We start from the raw sequence: 11,314 nt of genomic DNA on the forward strand, positions 1-11,314 counted from the left end.
GGGGGGGGGGATACCTGTAGCTGGTGGGGGGGGGGGGTACCTGTAGCTGGGGGGGGGGGGGGTACCTGTAGCTGGTGGGGGGGGGGGGATACCTGTAGCTGGTGGGGGGGGGGGGGTACCTGTAGCTGGGGGGGGGGGGGGGGATACCTGTAGCTGGTTGAGGAGGTGGTGTGTGTTGGGGGGGGGGATACCTGTAGCTGGTTGAGGAGGTGGTGTGTGTTGGGGGGGGGGATACCTGTAGCTGGTTGAGGAGGTGGTGTGTGTTGGGGGGGGGGATACCTGTAGCTGGTTGAGGAGGTGGTGTGTGTTGGGGGGGGGGATACCTGTAGCTGGTTGAGGAGGTGGTGTGTGTTGGGGGGGGGGATACCTGTAGCTGGTTGAGGAGGTGGTGTGTGTTGGGGGGGGGGGGATACCTGTAGCTGGTTGAGGAGGTGGTGTGTGTTGGGGGGGGGGATACCTGTAGCTGGTTGAGGAGGTGGTGTGTGTTGGGGGGGGGGGGATACCTGTAGCTGGTTGAGGAGGTGGTGTGTGTTGGGGGGGATACCTGTAGCTGGTTGAGGAGGTGGTGTGTGTTGGGGGGGATACCTGTAGCTGGTTGAGGAGGTGGTGTGTGTTGGGGGGGGGGGGGGGGATACCTGTAGCTGGTTGAGGAGGTGGTGTGTGTGGGGGGGGGGATACCTGTAGCTGGTTGAGGAGGAGGTGTGTGTTGGGGGGGGGGGGATACCTGTAGCTGGTTGAGGAGGTGGTGTGTGTTGGGGGGGATACCTGTAGCTGGTTGAGGAGGTGGTGTGTGTTGGGGGGGGGGGGGGATACCTGTAGCTGGTTGAGGAGGTGGTGTGTGTTGGGGGGGGGGGGGGATACCTGTAGCTGGTTGAGGAGGTGGTGTGTGTGGGGGGGGGATACCTGTAGCTGGTTGAGGAGGTGGTGTGTGTTGGGGGGGGGGGGATACCTGTAGCTGGTTGAGGAGGTGGTGTGTGTTGGGGAGGGGGGGGGATACCTGTAGCTGGTTGAGGAGGTGGTGTGTGTTGGGGGGGATACCTGTAGCTGGTTGAGGAGGTGGTGTGTGTTGGGGGGGGGGGGATACCTGTAGCTGGTTGAGGAGGTGGTGTGTGTTGGGGAGGGGGGGGGATACCTGTAGCTGGTTGAGGAGGTGGTGTGTGTTGGGGGGGGGATACCTGTAGCTGGTTGAGGAGGTGGTGTGTGTGGGGGGGGGATACCTGTAGCTGGTTGAGGAGGTGGTGTGTAAGCTGACATAGCTTGACGACCAAGTGCTCCTGGCTGAGAGGAACCAGACGGGTCACGTGGATGAGCAGCGCACACACTTCCTGTCAACAGACAACCAGACAACCAGTAAGCAGAAGGTCCCAAAAACATCTCCTTTCTCCTTAAGTGTACACTTGTTTACTACTTCCTACAAATCTAAAAGCATGGGATTGGTGGAGGCATGTCCTGCAGGATGTTCCATCATCATATACCAGTCATTTCCTTTCAAATTAGATAAGAGGACGTGAACAAGTGCACTTTTGGGGGGGGACCAGAAACGATCCCTATTACAGCCAACATGAGCTTTGCTACTCGTCTAGTAAATCAGACTGAACAAGTCTTGACAGTCAAGCGCTGCAGAACCCTGGACATGCGCCTTACAAGCCAGAATGTTTACTCATTTTACATTTAAACTTATTCCACCTGTTGTCTATGCGGCTGGTCCTTCAGCTGCTCGAAATTTGAGACAAAATATCCAAAGTAAAATATTGTTTACCCGACTCAACCGCCGGTACTAAAGCTGAAATTCCTATTACCTGGCACATGCGCAGAACCATATAAACACCTGTTAGTATGCACACATCGGCATTATTACGTTGTTTAATATAAAATATATTTTAGACTCTTAAAAGTAGCCACGCTTTGCCTTGATGACAGCTTTGCACACTCTTGGCACTCTCAACCAGCTTCATGAGGTAGTCACCTGGAATGCATTTCAATTAACAGGTGTGCCTTGCTAAAAGTACATTTGTGGAATTTCTTTCCTTCTTAATGTGTTTGAGCCAATCAGTTGTGTTGTCACAAGGTAAGGGTGGTATACAGAAGATAAAAAAGACCAAGTCCATATTATGGCAAGAACAGCTAAAATGACAATTACAGTCCATCATTACTTTAAGACATGTTCAGTCAATAACGAACATTTCACGAACTTTGAAAGTTTCTTCAAGTGCAGTAAAAAAACCATCAAGCGCTATGATGAAACTGGCTCTCATGAGGACCGCCACAGGAAAGGAAGACCCAGAGTTACCTCAGCTGCAGAGGATATGATGAAACTGGCTCTCATGAGGACCGCCACAGGAAAGGAAGACCCAGAGTTACCTCTGCTGCAGAGGATATGATGAAACTGGCTCTCATGAGGACCGCCACAGGAAAGGAAGACCCAGAGTTACCTCTGCTGCAGAGGATATGATGAAACTGGCTCATGAGGACCGCCACAGGAAAGGAAGACCCAGAGTTACCTCTGCTGCAGAGGATATGATGAAACTGGCTCATGAGGACCGCCACAGGAAAGGAAGACCCAGAGTTACCTCTGCTGCAGAGGATATGATGAAACTGGCTCTCATGAGGACCGCCACAGGAAAGGAAGACCCAGAGTTACCTCTGCTGCAGAGGATATGATGAAACTGGCTCATGAGGACCGCCACAGGAAAGGAAGACCCAGAGTTACCTCTATTGCAGAGGATATGATGAAACTGGCTCATGAGGACCGCCACAGGAAAGGAAGACCCAGAGTTACCTCTATTGCAGAGGATAAATTCATTAGAGTTACCAGCCTCAGAAATTGCAGCCCAAATAAATGCATCACAGAGTTCAAGTAACAGACACATCTCAACATCAACTGTTCAGAGACTGCGGGAATCGGGCCAAGAAACACGAGAAATGGACATTAGATCGATGGATTTTAAAAAATGTAACCTTTAACTAGGCAAGTCAGTTAAGAACAAATTCTTATTTACAATGACGACCTACCCCAAGCCAAACCCGGACAACACTGGGCCAATTGTGTGCCGCCCTATGGGACTCCCAATCACGGCCGGTTGTGATAGAGCCTGGAATCAAACCAGGATCTGTAGTGACACCTCTGGCACTGAGATGCAGTGCTGTAGACAGCTGCGCCACTCGGGAGCCCAATATGTCCTTTGGTCTGATGCCTCCAAATTTGAGATTTTTGGTTCCAACCGCTGTGTCTTTGTGAGACGCAGAGTAGATGAACGGATGATGTCCCCAGGTGTGGTTCCCGCCGTGAAGCATGGAGGAGGTGGTGTGGTTCCCACCGTGAAGCATGGAGGAGGTGGTGTGGTTCCCACCGTGAAGCATGGAGGTGGTGGTATGGTTCCCACCGTGAAGCATGGAGGTGGTGGTGTGGTTCCCACCGTGAAGCATGGAGGAGGTGGTGTGGTTCCCACCGTGAAGCATGGAGGTGGTGGTGTGGTTCCCACCGTGAAGCATGGAGGTGGTGGTGTGGTTCCCACCGTGAAGCATGGAGGTGGTGGTGTGGTTCCCACCGTGAAGCATGGAGGTGGTGGTGTGGTTCCCACCGTGAAGCATGGAGGTGGTGGTGTGGTTCCCACCGTGAAGCATGGAGGTGGTGGTGTGGTTCCCACCGTGAAGCATGGAGGTGGTGGTGTGGTTCCCACCGTGAAGCATGGAGGTGGTGGTGTGGTTCCCACCGTGAAGCATGGAGGTGGTGGTGTGGTTCCCACCGTGAAGCATGGAGGTGGTGGTGTGGTTCCCACCGTGAAGCATGGAGGTGGTGGTGTGGTTCCCACCGTGAAGCATGGAGGAGGTGGTGTGGTTCCCACCGTGAAGCATGGAGGTGGTGGTGTGGTTCCCACCGTGAAGCATGGAGGTGGTGGTGTGGTTCCCACCGTGAAGCATGGAGGAGGTGGTGTGGTTCCCACCGTGAAGCATGGAGGAGGTGGTGTGGTTCCCACCGTGAAGCATGGAGGAGGTGGTGTGATGGTGCTTTGCTGGTGACACTGAGTGTGATTATTTAGAATTCAAGGCACACTTAACCAGCATGGCTACCACAGCATTCTGCAGTGATACTCCATCCCATCTGGTTTGGGCTTAGTGGGACTATCATTTGTTTTTCAACAGGACAATGACCCAATACACACCTCCAGGCTATGTAAGGGATATTTGACCAAGAAGGAGAGTGATGGAGTGCTGCATCAGATGGCCTCCACAATCACCCGACCTCAACCCAATTGAGATGGTTTGGGATGAGTTGGACCGCAGAGTGAAGGAAAAGCAGCCAACAAGTGCTCAGCATATGTGGGAACTCCTTCAAGACTGTTGGAAAAGCCTTCCAGGTGAAGCTGGTTGAGAGAATGCCAAGAGTGTGCAAAGCTGTCATCAAGGAAAAGGGTGGCTACTTGAAGAATCTTAAATTATAAAGTATATTTTGATTTGTTCAACACTTTTTTGGTTACTACATGATTCCATACGTGTTATTTCATAGTTTTGATGTCTTCACTATTATTCTACAATGTAGAAAATAGTAAAGATAAAGAAAAACCCTGGAATGAGTAGGTGTGTCCAAACTTTAGACTGGATCCACCACGATGCCATTTCTCTGCTGTTCTATTGGATCCACCGCGATGCCATTTCTCGACTGTTCTATTGGATCCACCGCGATGCCATTTCTCTGCTGTTCTATTGGATCCACCGCGATGCCATTTCTCTGCTGTTCTATTGGATCCACCGCGATGCCATTTCTCTAGTGTTCTATTGGATCCACCACGATGCCATTTCTCTAGTGTTCTATTGGATCCACCACGATGCCATTTCTCTAGTGTTCTATTGGATCCACCACGATGCCATTTCAGGGTGAATTAGCCTCACGGGTAACGCACCCTGAGCACCGTGGGTGGGGGTGGACAGCCTCACGGGTAACGCATCCCTGAGCACCGTGGGGGGGGGGGTGGGGGGGGGGGTTGGACAGCCTCACGGGTAACGCACCCTGAGCACCGTGGGGGGTTTGGACAGCCTCACGGGTAACGCACCCTGAGAGGGTTTGGACAGCCTCACGGGTAACGCACCCTGAGAGGGTTTGGACAGCCTCACGGGTAACGCACCCTGAGCACCGTGGGGGGGTTGGACAGCCTCACGGGTAACGCACCCTGAGCACCGTGGGGGGGGTTGGACAGCCTCACGGGTAACGCACCCTGAGCACCGTGGGGGGGTTGGACAGCCTCACGGGTAACGCACCCTGAGCACCGTGGGGGGGTTGGACAGCCTCACGGGTAACGCACCCTGAGCACCGTGGGGGGGTTGGACAGCCTCACGGGTAACGCACCCTGAGCACCGTGGGGGGGTTGGACAGCCTCACGGGTAACGCACCCTGAGCACCGTGGGGGGGTTGGACAGCCTCACGGGTAACGCACCCTGAGCACCGTGGGGGGGTTGGACAGCCTCACGGGTAACGCACCCTGAGCACCGTGGGGGGGTTGGACAGCCTCACGGGTAACGCACCCTGAGCACCGTGGGGGGGTTGGACAGCCTCACGGGTAACGCACCCTGAGCACCGTGGGGGGGGTTGGACAGCCTCACGGGTAACGCACCCTGAGCACCGTGGGGGGGTTGGACAGCCTCACGGGTAACGCACCCTGAGCACCGTGGGGGGGGTTGGACAGCCTCACGGGTAACGCACCCTGAGCACCGTGGGGGGGTTGGACAGCCTCACGGGTAACGCACCCTGAGAGGGTTTGGACAGCCTCACGGGTAACGCACCCTGAGAGGGTTTGGACAGCCTCACGGGTAACGCACCCTGAGCACCGTGGGGGGGGTTGGACAGCCTCACGGGTAACGCACCCTGAGCACCGTGGGGGGGTTGGACAGCCTCACGGGTAACGCACCCTGAGCACCGTGGGGGGGTTGGACAGCCTCACGGGTAACGCACCCTGAGCACCGTGGGGGGGTTGGACAGCCTCACGGGTAACGCACCCTGAGCACCGTGGGGGGGTTGGACAGCCTCACGGGTAACGCACCCTGAGCACCGTGGGGGGGTTGGACAGCCTCACGGGTAACGCACCCTGAGCACCGTGGGGGGGGTTGGACAGCCTCACGGGTAACGCACCCTGAGCACCGTGGGGGGGTTGGACAGCCTCACGGGTAACGCACCCTGAGCACCGCGGGGGGGTTGGACAGCCTCACGGGTAACGCACCCTGAGCACCGCGGGGGGGTTGGACAGCCTCACGGGTAACGCACCCTGAGCACCGCGGGGGGGTTGGACAGCCTCACGGGTAACGCACCCTGAGCACCGCGGGGGGGTTGGACAGCCTCACGGGTAACGCACCCTGAGCACCGTGGGGGGGGTTGGACAGCCTCACGGGTAACGCACCCTGAGCACCGTGGGGGGGTTTGGACAGCCTCACGGGTAACGCACCCTGAGCACCGTGGGGGGGTTGGACAGCCTCACGGGTAACGCACCCTGAGCACCGTGGGGGGGTTGGACAGCCTCACGGGTAACGCACCCTGAGCACCGTGGGGGGGTTGGACAGCCTCACGGGTAACGCACCCTGAGCACCGTGGGGGGGTTTGGACAGCCTCACGGGTAGCGCACCCTGAGCACCGTGGGGGGGTTGGACAGCCTCACGGGTAACGCACCCTGAGGGGGTTTGGACAGCCTCACGGGTAACGCACCCTGAGGGGGGTTGGACAGCCTCACGGGTAACGCACCCTGAGCACCGTGGGGGGGTTTGGACAGCCTCACGGGTAACGCACCCTGAGCACCGTGGGGGGGTTGGACAGCCTCACGGGTAACGCACCCTGAGCACCGTGGGGGGGTTGGACAGCCTCACGGGTAACGCACCCTGAGCACCGTGGGGGGGTTGGACAGCCTCACGGGTAACGCACCCTGAGCACCGTGGGGGGGTTGGACAGCCTCACGGGTAACGCACCCTGAGCACCGTGGGGGGGTTGGACAGCCTCACGGGTAACGCACCCTGAGCACCGTGGGGGGGTTTGGACAGCCTCACGGGTAACGCACCCTGAGCACCGTGGGGGGGTTGGACAGCCTCACGGGTAACGCACCCTGAGGGGGTTTGGACAGCCTCACGGGTAACGCACCCTGAGGGGGGTTGGACAGCCTCACGGGTAACGCACCCTGAGCACCGTGGGGGGGTTGGACAGCCTCACGGGTAACGCACCCTGAGGGGGTTTGGACAGCCTCACGGGTAACGCACCCTGAGGGGGGTTGGACAGCCTCACGGGTAACGCACCCTGAGCACCGTGGGGGGGTTTGGACAGCCTCACGGGTAACGCACCCTGAGCACCGTGGGGGGGTTTGGACAGCCTCACGGGTAACGCACCCTGAGCACCGTGGGGGGGTTGGACAGCCTCACGGGTAACGCACCCTGAGCACCGTGGGGGGGTTGGACAGCCTCACGGGTAACGCACCCTGAGGGGGTTTGGACAGCCTCACGGGTAACGCACCCTGAGGGGGGTTGGACAGCCTCACGGGTAACGCACCCTGAGCACCGTGGGGGGGTTTGGACAGCCTCACGGGTAACGCACCCTGAGCACCGTGGGGGGGTTTGGACAGCCTCACGGGTAACGCACCCTGAGCACCGTGGGGGGGTTGGACAGCCTCACGGGTAACGCACCCTGAGCACCGTGGGGGGGTTGGACAGCCTCACGGGTAACGCACCCTGAGCACCGTGGGGGGGTTTGGACAGCCTCACGGGTAACGCACCCTGAGCACCGTGGGGGGGTTGGACAGCCTCACGGGTAACGCACCCTGAGGGGGTTTGGACAGCCTCACGGGTAACGCACCCTGAGGGGGGTTGGACAGCCTCACGGGTAACGCACCCTGAGCACCGTGGGGGGGTTGGACAGCCTCACGGGTAACGCACCCTGAGGGGGTTTGGACAGCCTCACGGGTAACGCACCCTGAGGGGGGTTGGACAGCCTCACGGGTAACGCACCCTGAGCACCGTGGGGGGGTTTGGACAGCCTCACGGGTAACGCACCCTGAGCACCGTGGGGGGGTTTGGACAGCCTCACGGGTAACGCACCCTGAGAGGGTTTGGACAGCCTCACAGGTAACGCACCCTGAGCACCGTGGGAGGGGGGGTGGACAACCTAACGGTTAACGCATCCTGAGCACCGTGGGGGTGGACATCCTAACGGGTAACGCACCCTGAGCACCGTGGGGGTGGACATCCTAACGGTTAACGCATCCTGAGCACCGTAGGGGGGGTGGACATCCTAACGGGTAATGCAACAGGACATTTTAAAAAGATAACACGTTTGGACAATGCAGAAGAAGATAGTATCACCGAGGCTGGTCGAATATTCTCTGCACGACACCAAACTGTAACAACGAGTAATGGATGCCAAACATTTCCGGTTAAATCACGTAGGTTAAGGTAAGGTATTGAAGCCTTCAGGACAGAAACACGTTGCCACGGGCTTTAGTTAAACTGGCTGCTTTGAAACCTCTTCCTTAACAAACTTCAAATGCAAATGGTCCAAAATTGTCCATTTGAAGCAATATTGACTTTCCAAAATCCCAGTAGCTAGCAAGCTCACTGTCTAAGTTTAAAGTTAACATGTCCATAGCTTCATGACAGCTACTGTACCTCAGGTCGTATGTTGTGGGTCGGGCTGTAGTTTTCAGAGATGAGTTGGTCGAACAGCAGGTTGAGTTGTGTCTTCAGGCTGCCTGAATCTCCGGCTCGCAGGGAGACGAGCTTGGATGCGTAGTGGGAGAACTGCGCCGCCACCGAACCCATCTCCTCCCGGTCCCCCGGAGCCAGCGGGCTGAACGGGACCGCATCTGGTGATAGCGCTACTGACACACCGTCGTTAATACCGGCTAGGCTGGAAGACATTGGAGGACTAGAGCCTGGTGACAACGTTTCTCTGGCAGCCATCTTTCAGGGAAAAACTCTGCTGCAATGGTACATCCGGGGTTGGCAGGTCAAAGCGTGGTTTCCCTTTTCTTCTTCTTCTTCGGGGGTTGGTGGATCGCATCCAAGTGTTAAGGTGCACACAGCGCAACTTACTGTTATGGAGTGTGAGGCCAGTCACGGCCCGCATTCAATTCTCTTCATTAGTCCTGTTCCTCTAAAGTGAAATAGACTGGCGGTTTCCTGTTCTGCGCAGCTTCTAATCCCAGAAAGAATAAACCCAGAGCTGTTTTATATTGGCTATTTTAAATCCACCATATCTAATCTTGAACCGTTTTCACAAATGTATATCCAGTGCACAGGTTACTATTTATATGTAATATTAATAAGATATTTGAAATATTACTTTTTTTTATTATAAACAAGAATCGGTCTCTTTCAAAATGTAGTGATGTGTCAGTTCCTGGTTGATGGAGTTCCACTGCTTCTGATGTCTTGAAGCAGCTCAGAAAAGCAGTGAGCAGCAGTATGCTCTCTCTAATTCTCTCTCTCGGAGGACCTGAGCCCCAGGACCATGTCTCAGGACTACCTGGCCTGATGACTCCTTGCTGTCCACAGTCCACCTGGTCAACTGTTCTGCCTGCGGTTATGGAACCCTGACCTGTTCACCGGACGTGCTACCTGTCCCAGACCTGCTGTTTTCAACTCTCTAGAGACAGCAGGAGCGGTAGAGATACTCTTAATGATCGGCTATGGAACCTTGACCTGTTCACCGGACGTGCTACCTGTCCCAGACCTGCTGTTTTCAACTCTCTAGAGACAGCAGGAGCGGTAGAGATACTCTTAATGATCGGCTATGAAAAGCCAACTGACATTTACTCCTGAGGTGCTGACTTGCTGCACCCTCAACAACTACTGTGATTATTATTATTTGTCCCTGCTGGTCATTTATGAACATTTGAACATCTTGGCCATGTTCTGTTATAATCTCCACCCGGCACAGCCAGAAGAGGACTGGCCACCCCTCATAGCCTGGTTCCTCTCCAGATTTCTTCCTAGGTTCTAGCCTTTCTAGGGAGTTTTTCCTAGCCACCGTGCTTCTACACCTGCATTGCTTTCTGTTTGGGGTTTTAGGCTGGGTTTCTGTACAGCACTTCGAGATATTAGCTGATGTACGAAGGGCTATATAAAATAAACTTGATTTGATTTTGATTTGTACATATGTGAAGTGTTGTTTGTCCTGTGTATGGTGATGAAACAGGGAAACAGAGACACTGTTGCTACTGTAGAAGGCAGACTTTTATTGAGAGCTGAAACATTAAAAAGTGACCAACTGAAGAAACAATCCCATCATCCTCATAACTTACTGAGGAAACCTTAAAAAACATGACCCCCCCTCAACCCCCCCCACATCGATCACTCCTCCCAGTCCCCCCCGATCCCCCCTCCCTCAACACCCCCCCGTCGATCACTCCTCCCAGAACCCCCCGATCCCTCCTCCCTCAACCCCCCCCCCCCCGTCGATCCCTCCTCCCAGACCCCTCTAGTTACCGCTCTCCTTACGCGCGCGCCTCCATCCTGAGACTCCTGGTTTTGCTCCCAGCTTTGAGCTCCTCTTTTAAACCCAAAAAAACTACTGGATCCCAGACGGGTGCTGGAGGCTCCACATGGGCAAAAATACTCTAAACTGAATTTAGTGCGTTTTAGAGCCAATTCAGTAAGGTCTAGTTTATAGGTTCCAGTGGACTGTGGCCGGGTCCCGATCCGGGTTTCCTTTCTCTCCATCATTAATCCTAATCCTGAATCCTGCTCTGATCCTGATGGTCTGATTGGCTCCGGGATGGGGAGACAGAGAGCCCTCCTCCAATCACAGCCCTCCTTGAGACAGATCCCAAAACCAACAGAGAGGGAAGGAGTAAGAGGTTAGAAATCACTCCGCCTGATACAGCAAAAGCCACACTATAACAGACTGTCAGCTATGAAAAAAGACTTGTCTGAACCAAGACGAGAGAAAATACAACCAATCAGTGATGCTGCCATTACAGACACACTATCTATTTTATAGTATTTTTTAAATGATACAAAACTGTCACCAGTGTGGATGAAAAGGAGGCATGCTATGCTCTGACAAGCAAGTGTATAGAAAACCAGAGGAAGGAGGGAGAGGAGAGAGAGAGGGGGGGGCCAAGGAGGGAGAGGAGAGAGAGGGGGGGCCAAGGAGGGAGAGGAGAGAGAGGGGGGCCAAGGAGGGAGAGGAGAGAGAGGGGGGCCAAGGAGGGAGAGGAGAGAGAGGGGGGCCAAGGAGGGAGAGGAGAGAGAGGGGGGGCCAAGGAGGGAGAGGAGAGAGAGGGGGGGGGGGGGGGGAGAGAGGGGGGGGAGAGGAGAGAGGGGGGGGGGGGGGGGAGAGGGGGGG

General features: G+C 55.7%; 1 protein-coding gene across 3 annotated transcripts in view; it reads right to left on the minus strand.

The window, feature by feature from the left end:
- The window catches only part of heatr6 (HEAT repeat containing 6), an 80,061-nt gene extending 71,029 nt beyond the window's left edge, over positions 1-9,032 (minus strand). Inside the window, exons 1-2 of one of the 3 annotated variants that reach the window (XM_055941392.1) lie at positions 8,632-9,032; positions 1,218-1,325 (exon numbers count right to left, since the gene is read on the minus strand). In XM_055941392.1, coding sequence (XP_055797367.1) covers positions 1,218-1,325; positions 8,632-8,925 — 402 coding nt within the window. In that variant the 5' untranslated portion in view covers positions 8,926-9,032. Of the gene's footprint in view, positions 1-147; positions 174-1,217; positions 1,326-8,631 lie in introns of those variants that run through there. The other 2 variants (XM_055941394.1, XM_055941393.1) reach the window with 2 other exon arrangements.
- Between the last annotated feature and the right edge of the window lie 2,282 nt (positions 9,033-11,314).

Source organism: Salvelinus fontinalis, chromosome 13, assembly GCF_029448725.1.
Source record: "Salvelinus fontinalis isolate EN_2023a chromosome 13, ASM2944872v1, whole genome shotgun sequence".
Lineage (NCBI taxonomy): Eukaryota > Metazoa > Chordata > Actinopteri > Salmoniformes > Salmonidae > Salvelinus > Salvelinus fontinalis.